At 46.9% G+C, this 21,663-nt stretch overlaps 1 protein-coding gene across 4 annotated transcripts in view; it reads left to right on the top strand.

Annotated features, from left to right (window-relative positions):
- Window positions 1-21,663, top strand: part of LOC133460119 (ribonuclease inhibitor-like) — an 84,855-nt gene that overhangs the window by 39,793 nt on the left and 23,399 nt on the right. For 2 of the 4 annotated variants that reach the window (XM_061740658.1, XM_061740657.1), the window contains exons 6-11: window positions 968-1,064; window positions 2,301-2,474; window positions 4,312-4,488; window positions 4,635-4,811; window positions 6,967-7,140; window positions 21,357-21,533. In XM_061740658.1, the coding sequence (XP_061596642.1) occupies window positions 968-1,064; window positions 2,301-2,474; window positions 4,312-4,488; window positions 4,635-4,811; window positions 6,967-7,140; window positions 21,357-21,533 (976 nt within the window). The remainder of the gene's footprint in view (window positions 1-967; window positions 1,065-2,300; window positions 2,475-4,311; window positions 4,489-4,634; window positions 4,812-6,966; window positions 7,141-21,356; window positions 21,534-21,663) is intronic. The other 2 variants (XM_061740660.1, XM_061740659.1) reach the window with 1 other exon arrangement.

The raw sequence follows: 21,663 nt of genomic DNA, 5'->3' as shown, positions 1-21,663 counted from the left end.
GAAGCAATTTAAGATGATAGGCAGAGCAATAACAAGTCGAGTTGATACTAGTACTGATATATGCAGCTAAACTTCTACTGCAATACTTGATACTGACATTAAATCTAACGTAGTAGAATTGAGATGCTCTCACCATGTCAGCTGTATTTGTTTTTAATCTTAAAGAGCACAAATAGTCTTCATTACTAGTAATTAATTCCAAGTTAGTGGGCTTCCTCTGATTCACACAGTCTTGCAGTAACTTATTGAAAGTGATCATTTCAAAAACCTGGAGTCCATCTATGTTATTACAGATTATAACTCGCAGGTAACGCCACGTCTGGAAACACCAACTGGGAATTGTTTTGTGAGGCTCAATGTAGTTCACAGATCTGTAAAACCCAACATCTGTAACAGCTGTAAAAGGCTGGTTGTCCAGAGCAATAAGTTCCAGATGTTTGTTAGTGATGTCGTTAGGTTGGTCGCGCTCGTACTTTCCTGCCTTTCAATCATTTTTCTCAGTTAAACTTTTCTTTTCTCTCATTCATTTCTAAAACCATCTCTGTTTCTGAACCGTCTTCCTCAGTTGGTCTTTTTGTTTCTGTGGTTGCAATTCTGAAACGAGTCGAGTCTGTGTCGTCAATCGACTGCGAGAAGACGGGACATCGTCAAGATCAATACATTTGGCATTGACTTAATCATACGGATTTCATATGGATTTATTTAATCATATGGATTTCTGCGTGTGTGAATATACAGTATATAAATTAAATGTCTGCTCATGTTCAGTGTTTGAACACCATGACATCAAACAGCAATCAACACTTTTAACCCTTTAAACATTCAGACTGACTGATTAAAGATTGAAGACACTTCTGATGTTAATTACAGGTCACACTTTAGTTTAATACGTCCCAACAGTCATATTATTATTAATTGTTCGGGTCACTTTCATTAGTGTTTTTATTGTTATTATTGATATTTCCAGAGTATGTTCTGGTTGACTTGGGCATGGAGGAGCACGACTCAACAGAAGGGGTTAAACAGAGACTGATCTCAGCTATGAAGGGCCGCAGAGAAGTTCGGTGAGTCCCGATGTGATCAATAACACAATCAGTCTGTGTACATTAACTGTTTAGTTCCTTTAATATTGTTTCTGTCGTCAAATGAGAACTTTTATAGTCAGATGTGTTTGTTTATTCTGGGTCAGCTCAAGTCAACTCAACCAGAGGTTTATATTCCAAATACTCGTGTAGTAAAAGCCCCAAAGTCATGTGAGGCTTCTCTTTGACAAGTTAAGCACTTAGGTGTGTGTGTGTGTGTGTTTGTGTGTGTGTGTGTGTGTGTGTGTGTGTGTGTGTGTGTGTGTGTGTGTGTGTGGGTGTGTGTGTAGAAATATATATATTAGAGCTGTCAAACAATACATTTTTTTTATCGTGATTAATCGCACATTTATTCACAAGTTTTTTTTGCTTTTTTATGTTTTTAATGCTTTTACCAACATGAAAAGCGACAAATGCTGCTTTATGTGATTGTTTATTCAACTTTCCACAAAAAAAGCTTCTGACCTGAATGTAACATTCCTTCATAAATAGAAACACAATGCCATCCCCAACTTTACACTTGTAAAGACTAACTTAAGATTCCTTGTTTTTTTATGCGGCTCAAAAAATAAATTGTCCAGGCGCCTTTTTTGCAAGCTGCTATCCAACGTTGTCTGCTTTTGACGAGAGGGGATCGGTGGGGCAGGGGGGGATCGGCGGGGGGGCCGCTCTCTGCATCGGCCGTGTGTTTGGCTGCTAATGGTATTTGAGACTCGACGTACTTCGATGGTAATTCATTTCAAATCGAGATGTAAATAACTTCAGTCTTGTCCAGCGAACCATCTGCATCTTTTTGAAGTGGAACTTTCCGTTCAAAAGTCCCTTTTCATTCTCCATCTTTCCTCGCTTTTCTAAAAAGTTCACGCAGTAATCCACCATACTTTCCCTCAAGCCACGGGTGCTGCTGACCACCAGAAATTATATAATGCGCGTTTTTTTTTTTTTTTTATCCTGCGCGTTAATCATGCATTAAAAAAATTGTACACGTGCAGCCCTCTAACATCTTTACTGCACTTTACAAATATTTCATTCTTCATCTAAATATTGTATGTTAAAGTTGTTTTTTCCTGAATCAGATGTTTTCATTGTGACTGGGGGATCAGATGACTGAATGTATCGCCGTGTTCCTTCATCTGCAGATGAGACGTGTCTGTTTTGTCATCAGTTTGTTTATAACAGATTTTATTAGAACTGACATCATATTTTCTCTCATCACAGGTTTGTTGATTGTGAACTCTCAAAGACTCACTATAAAGTCGTTGGGTCTGCTCTGAAGTCCAAACCCTCCCCTCTGACAGAACTGGACCTGAGTGGGAGCAAACTGGAGGATTCAGGAGTGAAGATTCTGTGTGATGGACTGAAGAGTCCAAACTGTAGACTGGAGACTCTCAGGTCAGTTCATGGAGAAGTTTCTACATTCATCCAGTTGTAATCCTCCAAAGATGTAACAAAATAATTTGAATCACAAACATTTAAAAAAAAAAAAATTACATAAAAAATGTCTTATATTTAGTTTATTTTGTAAATATTCTTGCTGAACATCTGAAGAATTCATTAAAAATCCCTCAGAAGAATCAGTTTATTTTACTATGTTTTTGTAAGTTTTTAATTCTAACTCTTCTCGGGTTGTAAACAGGAAGAGAAACCAGTTTAGATCAGACATAAAGATGAATCAGCTCAAATGTGATTTTCTTACAGACTTTTCTGGGCTTGTGTGAGATCTCAATCGGTAGTTTCAACAGCTGTTCCAGCTGGAACAGCTGGATCAGCTGGAACAGCTGGAACAGCTGGAACAGCTGGAACAGCTGGATCAGCTGAGACAGCTTGATCAGCTGGACCAGGAACAGCTGGATCAGCTGGATCAGCTGGATCAGCTGGACCAGGAACAGCTGGATCAGCTGGAACAGCTGGATCAGCTGGACCAGGAACAGCTGGATCAGCTGGAACAGCTGGATCAGCTGGACCAGGAACAGCTGGATCAGGAACACCTGGATCAGCTGGAACAGCTGGATCAGCTGGGACAGCTGGAACAGCTGGATCAGCTGGAACACCTGGAACAGCTGGATCAGCTGGAACACCTGGAACAGCTGGATCAGCTGGATCAGCTGGATCAGGATCAGTTGGAACAGCTGGAACAGCTGGATAGGTCGGATCCAAGATGGCGACGTGAGCGCTTGCATTTTCGGGAGCTGTCCACCTCAATCCGTATAAAACGAGTGAAACACGACTATATTGAGCTTTTTCTGTTGGCAAATATTAGAACAACGTTTATTAGCCACATTAGCGGCATGGAACCGAAGTGTGCACCGGAGAACGCGCTTGTGACCAACATGCATGACTACTGCTTGCTAAACCAGCCCGTCCTGGCTGTTGCGGAGGCGGACCTTCCTCCCCTGCCCATCTCACCGACAAAGCCACCGCCACTGAAGAAAAGTAAGCATCCTCATGCAACAGACGGAGATAACACAGATATTGTGCAGCAAATATCAGTGATGTTTAACACCAGAATTGATGCACTGGAGAAAAGTCGTCAGCAGCACACAACCAGCAGCGGCTGGCTGAGCTCGAAAGCTATTCACGGCGATGGAACCTGCGACTCTACGGGGTGCCTGAGAAGAAGAACCAAAACGTCCGTGAAGAGGTGATACTGATCTGCCAGGCCGTTTTACCTGACACTGAGGACGAAGACGTTCAGTCGAGGACGGAGACGAGGACGGAGACGTTCAGACGAGGACGGAGACGTTCAGCTGAGGACGGAGACGTTAAGTCGAGGACGGAGACGTTCAGACGAGGACGGAGACGTTCAGACGAGGACGGAGACGTTCAGACGAGGACAAAGAAGAGGACGTGGTTCAAGGACAAGATGCCTTCATGAACTTTCATCTCTTTTCAGATACAGATTCAGACTTTTTATTGTCATTATACAGGGCACAACGAAAATAAAGGCAGGAAGTTTCTAGAACTTTAAAAAGTTCACTGGATTTTCAGGAAGGACGGGACAATTTTCATAAACTGCTGACAAAGCATTAAAATTGATCAACATAAGTTAATTGATGAAAAAGCAGACGGAATATGAGATGATGAATAAATGAGGTAACATCCAGTCAGCGGCTGGTAAATGAACCTAAATGTTGTAACGTCTCCGTCAGAAACCACGTCTTCATGTCAGCTGGACTGATATTAAAAACAACCATACAATAGATTTTTATTTTCTTGTTTCTTTATTCAGATTTAAGAGCTGCGGTCTGTCAGAGATCAGCTGTTCTTCTCTGGTCTCAGCTCTGAAGACCAACCCCTCCCATCTGAAACTTCTGGACCTGAGTAAGAACCAGAACCTGCAGGATTCAGGAGTGAAACATCTGAGTGGATTTCTGGAGGGTCCAGACTGCAGACTGGAGACTCTGAGGTCAGACATGTTTTAGTTGTGTGTTCAGATGAATCTGATGTGAAAGTTGTGTTGACACTAACCTGCAGATATCAGGCTGATCTTCTACTGATCCACACTGACCATCTGACTGCTCTGAGTTCTTCTTCACTAGTTTCCTTGTTCAGTTTGCAGAGCTGCAGTCTGTCAGAGATCAGCTGTTCTTCTCTGGTCTCAGCTCTGAAGACCAACCCCTCCCATCTGACACATCTGGACCTGAGATTCAACTACAAGCTGCAAAATTCTGATGTGAAGAAGCTGTCTGATCTGGTGGAGAATCCAGGCTACAACCTGCAGACTCTCAGGTCAGTTTACTGACTGGGGCTTTTGGAATTTTGTTGGAGAGTTTGTTCACCTCAAACAAAGACACCATCAATTCAGATGAAGGTATTTCAGGTGTTAATTGTCCAAAGCTCCTTGTTCTAACCCTTGTTGGAACCACACACACATCACCATCATACAACATGTGTGTTTCCTGATGTCATGAAACAGCTCAAGGTCCAGACAGAACCAAACACATCACTCAGGGAAGTAAATCTTTTTTAAATGTGCCACATTGTGTTTTTTCTGACTGTCAAAATGGAGTGATATATTCATCTTTTAAAATTATCTTGCTGCATTTTAAGTGGCACATGACTGAAAATAGTCAGTAGTTTTTCAGAGCACTCAAAACTAAACATTTTAGTCGTCACTGTTATGTCAAAGCTAAGTGAAGCATTGATGGGAAAGCATGGAGTAGGGCAAATTAATGAAAATTGTGAGATGTTTGCAGAGACCTGTGTAAACAATAATCTAGTAATTGGAGGTAGTGTATTCCCCCACAGAACAATCCATAAAACAACCTGGGTGGCACTAGACCATGTCACAGAAAACCAAATTGATCACATCTGTATCAGCAAAATGTTCAGAAGAGCCATGGAGGATGTTAGGACAAGAAGAGGGGCAGATGCAGCCTCAGATCACCATCTCCTGGTAGGGAAATTCAAGTTAAGATTGTAAAGATATCAAAGGTCTAAAAGTCAAAGAGCAAAATACAACACAGAATTTCTCAGCAATGCTCAAGTGACAGAGCAGTTCAAGGATGCCCTCTCAAAGAAAAACATAGAGCTACAGTTAGGAATGAAGGAAGGAATGACAATAGATGAGGAGTGGGATCACTTAAAAGCTGCTTGGAGCTCAACTTGTGACGAGGTCTTGGGGAGAAGATCCCAAAAACACAAGGAATGGATAACACCAGAAACCCTCAACATAATTCATCAGAGGAGAGAGCTGAAAGAAACAGTGAACAATAGGGCTTGGTCGTCTTGACGTCATCACCTGGTGGAGCCCCCATGTTGGAAGCTACCTGAGCTGCTCTTTGGCCCACTGTGTACTGTGTACAGACGTGCTCCCTCTTCGTTGTGTCTTACTAGTAATCGTTACTTTCAGTTAATCTGTAACCATGGTAACCCATTGCTATGTTGTAGCTGCAGCAGCGTCACACATAACGGACAATTCAATTCAATTCAATTTTATTTATATAGCGTCTAATACAACAGATGTCTCTAGACGCTTTCCAGAGATCCAGAACATGAACATGAACATAAACATAAACCCCTGAGCAATCATTACATAAACAATGGCAGGTAAAAACTCCCATAGTGAGAGAAAAGCCTTAAGCCAAACAGTGGCAAGAAAAACTCCCCTTTAGGAGGGAAGAAACCTGGACCTGGACCTGGACCAGGTACCGCAGGCCAGAACAGAACGCAGCTCCCGAGGCTCCGGCCTGCAAACATGCACAAAAGAGAGAAAAAAAAAGGGGGCCGGCACAAGAAACTGCAGGAGCGATGGACAAAAATGATAGCTATGAGATATCTATAATAAATAAAAATGGTAATGGAGAAGAGAGGAAGGGAAGAGGAGAGGAGAAGAAGGGTGAGAGGCACCGCCCAGCGGATCATGTCGGTGCCCCCTGCAGCATAGGCCTATAGCAGCATATCTACCACCAAGCTATATTTGAGACTAACTATTATAGTCTTGTTCTATAGCTGCAACTATGACTACTGACTCTAACACACTAGAGTTTACACTACCTAGAGATTTACCAACACCAGCTAGAGGTTTACTAAACACTAACTATAGGCTTTACTAAACAGAAAGGTTTTAAGTTTAGTTTTAAAGGTAGAGGTGGTGTCAGCCTCCTTAACCCAGATTGGAAGTTGGTTCCATAGTAAGTCAAATAGATGATTAGGTATCTCACTCAGTCCTGCGTTTAATGTGGAAGCATCAAGAATCCTGACAGATGTGTTACTGAACTGTGGAGTTTCTGAAATGAGGGAAGAACATAAAAAACTCCAGCCAGAAAGAACCGAGCCGGGATTTGAACCACAAACCTTCTTACTGTGATGATCCAGTGTTTACCACCCACACAACTGAGAAAACGCTCATCTAGATTTTATCTGTGTTTTATTCTTTCTTCAGGTCAGAGCGCTACACTTTGTCAGAGATCAGCTGTTCTTCTCTGGTCTCAGCGCTGGAGTCCGACCCCTCTGATCTGAAACTTCTGGACCTGAGTAACAACGACCTGGAGGATTCAGATGTGAAGCAGCTGTGTGGGTTTCTGGAGAGTCCAGACTGCAGACTGGAGACTCTGAGGTTTGTTCTCTGACTAAAGTTGGAAAAGTTGTGAGTCCTGCAGCCACAAACACCTGACCTGCCCTGAACCATCTTGGTGTCATAAGTAAAAACTAGTTCAAGAGTCTGCAAGCTGCTTTTCGATCATTTGAGCACAAGTGTATATAGGTGTACAATATTCCCTAAACAAAGAAGACAATGTTTGTTGAGTGCAGAGATCATGCAGCATCGTCTACAAATATCTTCATCCGTCATTTGTTCTGGAATCAAAAGATATTTTATCTGATTCCAAACACTACAATTCTAAGGTTTGTACTGACTGAGATATTCAAACACGTGTTACAATTACAAATTGTTTATCTGCTTGTTTAACTCTTGAATCTAGTTTTACCGTATTTTCCGCACTATAAGGTGCACTTAAAATCCCAAACATTTCTCAAAATCCCTAGCCCTATAATAATCAGGTGCACCTTATGTATGAAGGTTGTTGTGCTTACTGACCTCGAACCAGTTCTATTTCGTCCCTACTGACCGCCAGGCGGTGCTGTAAGCACTGGATATCTCCCCTCGTGCATGCGCATGTCGAGTACTAATACCAACAATGTCACGTCACCTGTGACCCTTGCATGAACCCCGGAAGGGGTATAACTTCCGGCGTCAGCATGGGATCGACTCCTTATTCTTTTTCGCTTCGCGCGTCTGAAGTACAGGACGGAAATAGAAGCTTGGTTAAGCTTCTTCCTTGCCTCCCTGAACCGCTGGCCCGGTGCAGCTTCGTGCCATTCAGGTAGGAGTAACGATTTTTTTTCGTCCTCCGAGAAGCTGTGGCCGGCGTGGTATTGGTGTCCGGTTGTGGCGGCGTCTCCCCGCCCCGCCCCCCAGCCCAGCTGACAGAAGGTAAGCTGTCAGCTGCGCCTGACACCTGAACAATCTGTGCAGAGGAAAAAGAGGAAAAATCAGAAAGGAAAGGATTGTTTTTTTCTTAAGAGAAAATAAACATCTTTTTGGCCTTTCTTTACAGCCGTGGTGACACCACCGTGTCCGCTCCCCTCTCCCACCGGCACATTCGTGGTGACGTCAGCGTTCGCTCCCTCTCCCACTTATTAATGTGACATTTTATTTTTATTTAAGAAAAAAAAAAGACAGAAAAGGATTATTTTTTCTTCTTCTAAAAAAAAAACAAAAAAAACAGCCACCTTTTTTGGCCTGTCTTTGCAGCCATGGTGACGGCATTGTTGTGCAACTCAGGTAGCTAAGCTGATCAGTTATCGAAGGCTTATTAATAATTTTATTCAAGAATTATTAATAATTAATAAAGTCGAATATTTATCAAATTGAATGACCAATATGATCTTAGACTTCCGGCGCCGGAGAGGATGGCAGCCGCGGTGATTTGGTGCGTGTTACTTTGTCTCTTTTTATTTAATAATGCAGCTTTCTGCTACGACTCCCGATGCTCTTTCACCAGAGAAGAGCTGATGAACATCAGAAGAACAACTCCAGCGGATTTATTTCCCACTTTTCTCCTTCCATCAGTGGAATTATTGGACATTCTAGTCAAAGGTGTGATCACCTTTGTTCACGCGGTGAAGCGCAGGAGGAGAGGTAAACGGGCAGGCGCGCTTGTGCGTCTCCGCCGGCGCGGACGCCGCACACCTTTACCTGGCATATTTCTCTCCAATGTGCGATCACTTTGCAATAAAATGGATGAACTTCAACTACTAGTGGGGAAGAACAGAGACCTCTCGTCATCCTCCGTTCTCTGCTTCACGGAGACGTGGCTGTGTGGTCTCATCCCGGACTCTGCGCTGCAGCTGGCAGGCTTCCAGCTCTTCAGAGCCGACAGAGACGCGCAGCTCTCCGGAAAAAAGAAAGGTGGAGGAATCTGCTTTTACATCAACAACTGCTGGTGCAAAGATGTGACAGTGATCCAGCAACACTGTTCTCCCGATCTGGAATTTTTTATTATAAACTGCAAACCCTTCTACTCTCCCCGTGAGTTCAGCTCATTCATCCTGGTCGGCGTTTACATCACACCGCAGGCCCACGTGCAGGATGCTCAGCGCGTGCTCGCCGACCAGATACTGAACGTGGAGCGGACAAACCCGGACTCCTTAGTTACTGTCCTCGGCGACTTTAACAAAGGTAACCTCAGCCACGAACTCCTTAAATATAGACAGCTAATTAAATGCCCGACCAGAGAGGGAAACATTTTGGATCACTGTTACTCTACAGTGAGCAGAGCCTATCATGCCGTCCCCCGAGCTGCACTGGGACACTCAGACCACCTCATGGTCCACCTGATTCCAGCATATAAGCAGAAATTAAAGCTCTGCAAACCTGCTGTGAGGACCTCAAAGCAGTGGACCAGGAAAGCTACGGAGGATCTTCAGGCATGTTTGGACTCTACTGATTGGGATGTTTTCAGGACATCTACCAGCAGTCTAGACGAGCTCACAGAGGCTGTTACATCTTACATCAGCTTCTGTGAGGACAGTTGTATTCCAACACGAACCAGGGTTGTTTATAACAATGACAAACCCTGGTTTCCTTCTAAGCTCAGAAGGTTGCGGCTGCAGAAGGAGGAAGCGTTCAGGAGTGGCGACAAGGACAGGCTCAAAAAGGCTAAGTACACATTTAGCAAGGAGGTGAGAGCAGCTAAACGTCTGTACTCTGAGAAACTACGCCAACACTTCTCAGATAACGATGTGAGCTCAGTTTGGAAAGGACTGAGACAGATAACAAACTACAAACCCAGAGCCCCCCCCTCCATCAACGACCGACGCCTAGCCAACGACCTGAATGAGTTCTACTGTCGCTTTGAAGGACAAAGGGACAGTCCTGATACCATCCCCCCGGACTGCATTCACATTCCCCAGTTCCATTCCTCCAACAGCCCCCCCCCCCCCTCCCCAGCAGGGGCTGGAGCGTCTTCACCACTTCACACCCCAGAGGCCCCATCCTCCACCCCCCACACCACTGCGACGCCCCTCTCTATCCTGGAGAGGGACGTTAATAAAATATTAAAAAAACTGAACCCCCGCAAAGCAGCAGGACCGGACTCTGTCTCCCCATCCACCCTGAAGCACTGTGCCGATCAGCTGTCTCCGGTGTTCACGGACATCTTTAACACCTCCCTGGAGACATGCCATGTGCCAGCCTGCTTCAAAACCTCCACCATCATACCTGTCCCCAAAAAACCAAGGACCACAGGACTTAACGACTACAGACCCGTCGCCCTGACCTCTGTGGTCATGAAGTCTTTTGAGCACCTTGTGCTGCCACACCTCAAAAACATCACCGGCCCACTACTGGATCCCCTGCAGTTCCTACAGAGCCAACAGTTCTGTAGATGATGCTGTAAACACCTCAAGAACATAACCGACCCACTACTGGATCCCCTGCAGTTCCTACAGAGCCAACAGGTCTGTAGACGATGCTGTAAATATGGCCCTGCACTTCATCCTCCAGCACCTGGACTCCACAGGAACCTACGCCAGGATCCTGTTCGTGGACTTCAGCTCTGCCTTTAATACGATCATCCCATCTCTGCTCCAGAACAAGCTCTCCCAGCTGAACGTGCCTGACTCCACCTGCAGGTGGATCACTGAATTCCTGTCTGACAGGAAGCAGTGGGTGAAGCTGGGGAAACATGTCTCTGACCCTCGGACCATCAGTACCGGATCCCCTCAAGGCTGTGTTCTCTCTCCTCTGCTCTTCTCCCTGTACACCAACAGCTGCACCTCCAGTCATCAGTCCGTCAAGCTCCTGAAGTTTGCGGACGACACCACCCTCATTGGACTCATCTCTGATGGTGATGAGTCCGCCTACAGGTGGGAGGTGGACCAGCTGGTGACCTGGTGCGGTCAGAACAACCTAGAGCTCAACGCTCTAAAGACAGTGGAGATGATAGTGGACTACCGGAGGAACGCAGCCCCACCGGCCCCCCTCACCCTGTGTGACTCCCCAGCAGACTCTGTGGAGTCCCTCATCTTCCTGGGGACCATCATATCCCAGGACCTCAAGTGGGAGCTGAACATCACCTCCCTCATCTTCCTGGACCATCATATCCCAGGACCTCAAGTGGAGCTGAACATCACCTCCCTCATCTTCCTGGACCATCATCAGGACCTCAAGTGGGAGCTGAACATCACCTCCCTCACCAAAAAAGCACAGCAGAGGATGTACTTCCTGCGGCAGCTGAAGAAATTCAACCTGCCAAAGACAATGATGGTGCAGTTTTACACGGCCATCATTGAGTCCATCCTCACCTCCTCCATCACCATCTGGTACGCTGCTGCCACTGTGAAAGACAGGAGCAGGCTGCAGCGTATCATCCGCTCGGCAGAGAAGGTGATTGGCTGCAATCTTCCATCTGTGCAGGACCTGGAGCCTCCAGGACCCTGAAGCGTGCAGGAAAGATTGCAGCAGATCCCTCTCACCCCGGACACAAACTGTTCCAGTCTCTTCCCTCTGGCAGGAGCTGCGGTCCATCAGGACCAAAACCTCACGCCACAAGAACAGTTTTTTCCCCTCTGCAGCCTTCCTCATCAACGAGGCCCCGGTCCCCCGTCCTCCCCCCCCCGACTACCACGGACTGCCCCCCCATCCCACTCTACGTTACATTAACGTAAAAACTCCAATCCTGTAACTTTTGCACAGACTCATATCCGGCACTTTACAAACCTCATTGTACATTTCTGTCTATACTTTTTACCTATCCTAAGTTTCTAAGTCACTTGTACAGACTCACCCGGCACTTTAAAACCTCATTTTGTACATTTCCGGTCTACATTTTATTTTACTGTCTATACTTTTTATTGTGTATACATTTCATTCTATTTTATTTTATCTCTTATATATTTGTTTTTATATTTGTATTGTGTTGCACCAATCCCCATAACAAATTCCTCGTGTGAAAACTTGGCAATAAACCCCTTTCTGATTCTGATTCTGATAATTAAAATCCTCGGGGCACCACCCTGGGGCCTTAGTCCAGGGAAAATGATAACTTAACAGCAGAATATCAGTCTCAAAGTAATTACTATACCCAGTTATTAATTGAAGGAGTGAGATCCGAGCACTGGCTCTGCTCAAACAATCAAATATGACCAAAATCTGTATGAAACAACAACCACTTATTAAATATCAATCAGAATTTATTTACATATAGGTGTCAAAAGATGGTAACGTAACAACCCACAAAAATCCTGATGGCACACTACATTATTATAAAACCATTAATTAACTAGAAAAACAACAATCAATAGAAATGAAATGAAAGTTAAATGCATGGAATGGAAAAAAGAATCAAAGCAATAACAAAGATGATAAAGAACATCTGTGGTTTAAAACATTGTGGCTGCACAAAGATGGCTGCGGTGTTTAAAGACGGCAGGACTCTGGTATTTAAAGATGGACGCGCCCTTTGAGCCACGTGCGATCAGACCGGATGGCAAACGCAGCATTTAAAACTTGACTACGGCAGAAAACAACGACTACCAAATAATCAAACACGATAATGATAACAATGATGATGATGATGTATGCAGTAATCTCAGTTCGGAACACAGATTTAGCTCTGAAACACTCCCAGTTAAACTAATACACCCAGGTCTCAAAACCTCACGCCTCCTCGGGTGTCCGGGTGCCGATCAGGGGTTCCTGCCGGCTCTTTGGTTGGAGTCCCCAATCCAAGAGGTCTCCTGCCTCTACCGCTCCTCCTCCTGACTCTGGAATCAAAAGAGGACGGTGGTGCAGCGTGAAGCAGCCGGCGCTCCCCCCCCAGTCCGGAGGCTATCACGTCGTCTCGGGTGCGCGCCGGGCCGGTCCACTTCTGGGACGTGCGGGTGCCCGTCGGGCTGATGAGTGCGTGGCCCCGGGACGGGCGGCGGGATGCGTCTCGGCTCTGCGCTGGGCAGGCTGGCCACAGGTCCTTCCAGGAGAAACTCGAGAGCAGAGAGAGAGGTTAGGAAAGAGGAACGGGTCTCACCCTGGGCCAGGGCCCGAGCTTCGAAGCGGCTCTTCCCCTCTTTTCAGCTCCCAGGGACCGGGGACACGTGCAGTGGGAGTCGGAGCTCCGGATGAAAAGTTGAGACCAAGAGTTAATGGGAGCGGCTCCGCGGACCGCGGCTTCAACGGGCTGCAGGTCCAACGGACCGGCCCGATCCGATGCGGGCCTTACACCTCCCCCCAGCCGGGGGGAGAAAAGGAGATGGGATCTTTGCCCGGAGCCAAAAGATCCAGCTCGGATGAGATGAAGTGGAGAAGAGAGAAAAAGGGAGAGAGGGACGCAGCGCCGCAGTCCGCGCCGTGGATCCTCGCTGATCCTCCGGCCGGACCGGCTGGAGCGCGCCGCAGATCTCTCCTCTTACCCCCCCTTTGGGGGGGGAAGGTCGTGGTCCCTTTGGCCCGGAGCCAAAAGATGGACAACTGACCCACTGGTTGATGAAGGAAAAAGAGAGCGAAGAAGGAGCAGCGCTGCGTTTTGATCCTACGCGCGGCTGCGGTGACGTCATCGGTGCCTCGTTGCGATTGGATGCGATAGGCGCCGCCCCCCCACGCAAGGCATGCTGGGGGTTGTAGTTCATGGCAAGGCGGCCATTTTTGGAGGCACATTACAGCCGATTTTCAGCTGAGCAGTTTCAAAGTTGAATATACACATTCACAAAATGTTCATACATTTATAAGTTCAGAGTTCACATGAGCATATGGGCGAGGCCCAACACCGGCAAACGATTTTCTTTGCATGTTTAATACAGTGGATTTGCTAAAACTTACCTCTGTGTTCCTTTTACTCATTGTGGTGTCCATTCCCTTCTCATTATTCCTACTTGTGAATCTAGAAAATTCTGGTCCAGTGTGCACTTACCTGCCAGGTCGGCTATATAAACATCAAACCATCACTGCAAATGTAAAAACTTTATGAACATTGTTCAGCATGATTTGATACACTTAAACTGAAAAAAGTTAGTTATTTTAAAATTACCCAGCCAGGTGAAGGACAGACCTGGAGCTTCAACACCTACAAGAAAAATAAAATGAATAAATACCAGGTGAAAGCATGCAAAACTATGCATTTTTCCTCACACAGATTCATATAACAATTATATATATAAAGCCTAACCTTTGGCTCAGGTAAAAGGGGAAACATCTGGGCCGACAGAGCTTTCATCGATGTCTGAAAAATGATCACTTACACACAAAAACTACTCAAAACTTTGAAAAACTGGTCAATCTGAAATTGATTACATTTAACACCCTACTGGAATACCGCATTGGCTCGAATATAGGACGTTTTTTGCATTGAAATAAGACTGAAAAAGTGGGGGTCGTCTTCCATTCGGGGTCTAGATATTATCCCCATTCACAACGCTAGATGGCGCCAGATATCTTTAAAGCAAATGCTGAACTTAACTCCCCAGTTCAAAGCCAAAGCCAACCCCTTTCACGAAGAATAAAAATAGCGGTAGCACAAAATAAAAATAGCGGTAAGAAAGAAACGAGAAAATAAGGAGATAAGAGAAAATGGAGAAACTTAGCGACAATCTGGAAAAAAGTGGGTGGAAGATCAGCAGGTAAACTGGCAGCTGAGGATGTTATGACGCAAATGATTTGAATTAGGCAAAATAACATTTTTCTCGCAAATATATTATCTTTTTTTTTCAGATGAGCTGTAATTATTTTCTGTAAAAAAAAATAATTGTTGGTGTTCAAAAAGTGTCTTTGATTGATTGATTGATTGAATTTATTTATTTAAAACAGGGACAATGCACAAAAAAAACATTAATCTTGTAAAACAAGAAGAGATGCTTTGAGCCAGGTTATAGCAACAATTGCTAATTTCCGCCTGTAGTCCTGTAGTCCCCAAACTTGAATCTTGAAAAAGAGGGTCGTCTTATAGTCAAGGTCGTCTAGTTGGAGTAAGTACGATCAACGTGACACAAACAGACCTATGAGTGTGTGTGTGTGTGTGTGTGTGTGTGTGTGTGTGTGTGTGTGTGTGTGTGTGTGTGTGTGTGTGTGTGTGTGTGTGTGTGTGTGTGTGTGTGTGTGTGTGTGTGTGTGTGTGGACAAGGCGGTAGGTTGTATGGACATTAATTTATGAATTATTGTAACAGGCCTAGCGGGGAATATTTTTCAGCCACGGTTGGTCTGGTGGGGACAAAGCAGGAAAAGCCTTACAGGCCCCTGTAGATCACTGGGGGAAACCCTGTACACCATATCCACAAACAAAAACATTAAGTCTGCAGCAAAACCTCCAGCACAGGTGGGGTGGTGGGCGTCTGGGCGGAGGAGTCTGTCACAGCTGACTGAAAAGACAAGCAGGTTACACACGATTATACTATGACAAACTATCTAAACTCAATATCTACAGATTTTTTCTACTTTGATGCATTCCACAGTGTAGGTACCAGCTGAGTGTCAACATCCACCTGCTGGTCGGACCCCTGGGTAATTTCCACCTTAACCCAGGGGTACTGCAGTTCCGACACCGGCCTCCTACCTCCGGCCGGGTCAAGATGACCGTCATCAGAGACCCGGCGAACATTCTGGCTCTGGCTCAGGAGTTATCCGTCCTACTGGCCAAGGGCGCCATTGTGCCGGTAGACCCCCTGCTGCAGCCCCGGGGGTTCTACTCAACCTACTTTCTTGTCAGCAAGAAAGACGGCGGCCTTCGTCCCATCTTGGACCTGAGAGGCCTCAACAGGTACATGAAGGCCCTGCCCTTCCGGATGCTGACCACAGCAGATGTTCTGCGTGCGGTCGGTCAGGGGGAGTGGTTTACGACGGTGGACCTACAGGACGCTTATTTTCACATGCCGATTGCGGCACGGCACCAGCGATTCCAATTTTTTGAATATAGCGTCTAATACAACAAAAGTTTTCTCTAGACGCTTTCCAGAGACCCATACCCAGAACATGACCCCCGAGCAGTTATTACATAAACAATGGCAGGTAAAAACTCCTCTAGTGGGAGAAAAGCCTTAAGCCAAACAGTGGCAAGGAAAAACTCCCCTTTAGGAGGGAAGAAACCTTGAGCAGGACCAGGCTCATAAGGGGGGACCCTCCTGCCGAGGGCCAGACTGGGGGTCAGGGACGGCAACAGCACAGCAGGCAGGTGGAAGCAGCAGCGGGATGACCAGGGGTGAGGACCGCAGGCCAGCACGCAGCTCCCGAAGCTCCGGCCCAATCAGCAAGTCCCAGGTTGGGGTGCAGGGTCAGGGAAAGGTTGAAAAGGGGCAGGGCCAGGGATAGGAGTCTTGAGGGACGAACCTTCTCCCCCGCCTGCCCGGGCCGTTACCCTGCCCCCCTCACTCCCACGCTGCAGGTTCCGGTGTCCGGCAAAAGATGCTGCAACATGGACAAAAGAGAGAAAAGGGAGGAGAAGGGGGGGGGGGGCAGCACAAGAAACTACAGGAACGACTCTGACACACTAAAGTTTACACTACCTAGAGATTTACCAACACCAGCTAGAGGTTTACTAAACACTAACTATAGGCTTTACTAAACAGAAAGGTTTTAAGTTTAGTTTTAAAGGTGGAGGTGGTGTCAGCCTCCTTAACCCAGATTGGAAGTTGGTTCCATAGTAATGGTGCCTGATAGCAGAACGCCCGCCCTCCAAATCTACATTTAGATACTCTAGGAACTACGAGTAAACCTGCACCTGGGAGCGGAGAGCTCTGACAGGAACATAAGGCACTATCAGGTCTTGCAAATAATGCGGAGCTAAGCCGTTTTGGGCTTTATACGCAAGTAATAAAATTTTAAATTGGATTCTGAATTTTACGGGTAACCAATGGAGCGACGCTAACACTGCAGAGGGCAGTGGTCTGCGCGGGACCGCACACGCCACATCAATGTGCTGGAGCTCCGTGCTGTACACCTCGCACTCAAGCACTTTTTACCTCACCTGTGGGGGAGGCACGTACTGGTTCGGTCGGACAATGTGTCCGCTGTCTTCCAGATCAACCACCAGGGGGGCACCAGGTCTGCACAGCTGCTGCGGGTGTCCCGGGGCCTTCTGACATGGGCCTCTCCTCGCCTCCTTAGCCTGCGGGCAATGTACCTGCCAGGGGACAGGAATCAGGTGGCGGACTTCCTGTCCCGACGCAAGCCTCCCCCGGGAGAGTGGCGGCTTCATCCGGAGGTAGTGGGGATGATTTGGGTCCTCTTCGGCAGAGCGGTGGTGGACCTCTTCACCTCGGGCATCTCGGCTCACTGCCCCCTCTGGTTCTCCTGGACAGAGGAGACCAGTCCTCTGGGTCAGGATGCCCTAGGTAACGAGTGGCCCAACTGGCTCCTATACGCGTTCCCCCCACTACCTTTGATCCTGCCGACGTTGCAGAGGGTCCTCCAGAGAGGTCACAGGCTCCTCTTGGTGGCCCCCTTCTGGCCGGGGAAACCGTGGTTCCCACTACTCCGGAGGCTCTGCTGCGGCACGCCATGGCGCCTCCCCGACCGGAGGGACCTTCTGTCCCAGCTGGGGGGTCAGATTTGGCATCCCGACCCCCGTCGCCTTCGACTCTGGATCTGGCCACTGCAAGGCCCGACCCGTTAGTGTCAAGCTGTACTGAGCCCGTCAGGGCTACCATCTTGAATGCCCGTGCGCCCTCCACCCGCCTCCAGTGTGAGTGCAAGTGTAGGAGATTCTCTGCCTGGTGTGCGGACAGGGCAGAGGACCCTATGCTTTGCCCTGTGGCCACGATCCTGGAGTTCCTTCAGTCCCTCCTGGATGATGGCCGCGCTCAGTCCACTTTAAGGGTGTACATAGCGGCCATTTCATCGCAATATGCCCTGGTTGAGAATGCCACCGTGGGGTGCCACCGGCTGGTTTCTCTTTTTCTCAGGGGGGCTCTGAGGCCACGCCCCCCGAGGAGCCCAAAGGCCCCAGTGTGGGACCTGTCCATGGTGCTAGGTGCCCTCTCTTCTCCACCTTTTGAGCCCTTGGCCCAGGTGGACCTGAAGTGGCTCTCTATGGAGACAGCTTTTCTCCTCGCTATGACGTTGGCAAAGCGAGTCAGTGAGTTACATGCCCTGTCAGTCAGGGGGTCCTGCCTGAGGCGGAACCCGGATGGCTCAGGGGTTACGTTGTGGCCGAGAGTGGTGTTCCTGCCCAAGGTCCTGCCGCACGATCATGCTAATCGGCCTATCCAGCTTGGCCGGTTCGACCCCAAGCCCGCAGAGGGTGGGCCGAGCCCTTTGTGCCCCGTACGAGCCCTCGCTGCTTATGTTGCTGCCACCGCGCCTGTGCGACGGTCGGAGCAGCTTTTTATCTGTCATGGTGGCCCTAACAGGGGGCGTGCTATTTCTAGACAATGCCTGTCTCACTGGGTGGTGGACACCATCGAGCACGCCTACAGGGCCAGTGGCCGCCCCTTGCCTATGGGGGTAAGGTGCCACTCGACCAGAAGTGTCTCAGATTCTTTGGCTGCCCTGAAGGGGGTGCCTCTGGAGGACATCTGCACCGCGACTTCATGGACATCGCCGGACACGTTCTCCAGATTCTACAGGATCAACGTCGCCACTCCCCAACCTTTGGGCGTGGTTCTGCTCTCAGGTCCTTCTGCCCCTGATCAGTGAGGTAGGTGACCGGGATTCTGCGTGACATTGTTGGTATTCGTCATCCAGTGCTTACAGCACCGCCTGGCGGTCAGTAGGGATTAAATAGAATGAAAGTTACGCCTGTAACTACGGTTCTATGAGTCCCGGATGACCGCCAGGCCTGCCGGTCACTCCGAATCCTCGTGCTCTCGTGAGAAGATTCTAGGAGTCGATCCCATGCTGACGCCGGAAGTTATACCCTTCCGGGGGTCATGCAGGGGTCACGGGTGACGTGACATTGTTGGTATTAGTACTCGACATGCGCATGCGCGAGGGGAGATATCCAGTGCTTACAGCACCGCCTGGCGGTCATCCGGGACTCATAGAACCGTAGTTACAGTCGTAACTCTTCGTTTTATGTGGTACAGTGCGCTCAAAAATCTGTCAAAATGTTTTGGTGCGACTTTGGAAAATTAGAAGCCGCTCCGCTGGATTGATTGTCGGACCATCGACTTGACACATTAAAGTCGATCCTTGGTTGGATACGGGTTGCAACGTCAGACGTTAGATAACTTATGTAGTGCTGGTAAATAACCATCATCCAACATCTACTCCATGTTACGTTACTATTACAGGACGTAACGTTGGGTTTTTAGAGTAAACCAAATTTTCAAATCTACATCATAATCCGGTAATAATAATAATAGAATGTTGGAATACAACGTTGTGCGAACCTCACACTAACTTCAGGTGTCTGCTATCACTGGCAACAATTAAACTATCAGGGAACAGGACGTAGTAAGATGCTCACCTCTGCCACTTTTTTTTTGCCGGATTCGTGGAAGACGAATGATTTAAAATGGGAGAGTATTTTTCTGTATTAGATACAACTGAACGATATTCTGAGTTACTGTGGATGAGTTGAATAAAGTTCAACTTACCAGAATGTTTGGTTTCGCTTTGTATATGTTTTATCATGTGCCTTATAACCCGGTGTACCTAATGGTCTGCAAAATTTGGTACTACATGAGGTATTAGACATCAGGGGCTCATTTATAAAAGAGTGCGTAGGATCCATACTAAAAGTGCACGTGCACTCAAAAGCTGAAAATGGCGTGCGCAAAAAAAAACCTGGATTTATAAAACCGTGTGCATGCACACTTGCACGCAATTTTCGCTTTATAAATCACATTCCAGATGGAAGGTTGCACAGGTGAATTCGCCTCATATCCCGCCCTCTACATGCCCACTTTTTACCATAAATGGGCAATGCAAAGCACCTGGCGATTGTATTTGCAGATAAATTAACCTGCTGATCAACGGTGTTTTACACTCAAAAGTCATGGCAGGGAAGACCAGAAAGCGAAATTTCACATAGACTGAGATGGAGATGTTGTGGATGAAGTGGAGGCCAGGAAAACAACATTATTTGGTGGTCACAGTAGTGGCATCACTAACAAAAATATAGTGAGTGAGTTACCTGCCAGAATCTGATTTGTGGCCGCGGGAGCGTGCACAGCAGCCCATTGAGCGATAGCTCTGAAACGTCAGATTTTCAGATTATGAAGCTCAAGAATGAGATCAAATCATATATAGGTAGAAACAACCTTTAATTAACTGTATTTGGCCTTCAATCCATTTTTGGAAGGTAAAAAGACCCACTTTCGGCGGAGAAATCAGATTCTGGCAGGCAATCACTTTTTGGCACAACACCGGCACGGTGTGTCCTGCACCGCAGACACACCGTGCAGGTAGGATGACTTGACAGGTGAAAATACCCCGTCAGATCACGCTTCCCGTAGACCACGCTTCCACATAGACATCAACATTTATCTATGAAGGAAGTGAAGTGGAAGTGTGATCTGACAGGGTATTTTCATCTGTCAAATCATCCTACCTGCCAATATCTATGTGGAAGCGTGATTTGACAGGTTTTTTTCTTCCGCCGAAGCGTCGTGCACATAGATCTATGTGGAAGCACTTTCTGACTTCCTGCTGTTAAATCGTCTATTTTCATGAAAAAGCCTTTGAAAAAAAAGAAACTGAGATAAAAGAAGTGGGGATTGTATGGTAGTATTTTCTGCCGAGGTAGGACACCTCGGCAGAACCCCGGCTTGGTTGTACATAGATCTATGAGTCTGATATGTGATGACATCAAAAGTATGACATGAATTTGGCTTCATTTCACCACCTCACCACCTGCGTCGCAAGTTCCCCATATCTTCAAAATGTTTGTGCGCGAGGGTCAGGGTTGGTGTAGAGATACACACATTTTTCGGTTAGTTTTTTTTTTTAAATCCCAAGCTTTGTGTAGAAGGGGGCGTCTCATCTTTCAAGCCCTGTTTTGTGTGTAAGCAAGCTTTATAAATTAAGCCCCAGTTCTTTATGTTTGTGTGTATCTGACATTCAAACAAATGCTTCATTTTCTTTTCATACAAATGAATGAGTTGACATTTGTCCCAGAATTCCTCCTGACATGTTTGTTTGTGTGGAAACTTGAATCATTTGGCTGCACAACATGCGTTTGTATGGATGTATCCACTGGTGGAGCTGCAGAGCTGAAGTCACTACGTCTTTATTGGAGCAGCAGCATGATGTCATGAATATTGATGAAGATCTTTTTCACTGGTTCTGTTGGACTGTTGGAACCTGCATCCTGGTGGTTCAGCTCACATCTTTTATCCTTTATTCAGGTTGGAGAGCTGCAGGTTGTCAGAGATCAGCTGTTCTTCTCTGGTCTCAGCTCTGAAGTCCAACCCCTCCCATCTGAAACTTCTGGACCTGAGTTACAACGAGAACCTGCAGGATTCAGGAGTGGAACATCTGAGTGGATTTCTGGAGAGTCCAGACTGCAGACTGGAGACTCTGAGGTCAGACATGTTTTAGTTGTGTGTTCAGATGAATCTGATGTGAAAGTTGTGTTGACACTAACCTGCAGACATCAGTCTGATCTTCTACTGATCCACACTGACCATCTGACTGCTCTGAGTTCTTCTTCTC

This window comes from Cololabis saira, chromosome 14 (assembly GCF_033807715.1).
Source record: "Cololabis saira isolate AMF1-May2022 chromosome 14, fColSai1.1, whole genome shotgun sequence".
NCBI lineage: Eukaryota > Metazoa > Chordata > Actinopteri > Beloniformes > Belonidae > Cololabis > Cololabis saira.
The sequence above is the reverse complement of the archived record's forward strand: the minus strand, read 5'-3'. Positions and strand labels throughout refer to the sequence as shown.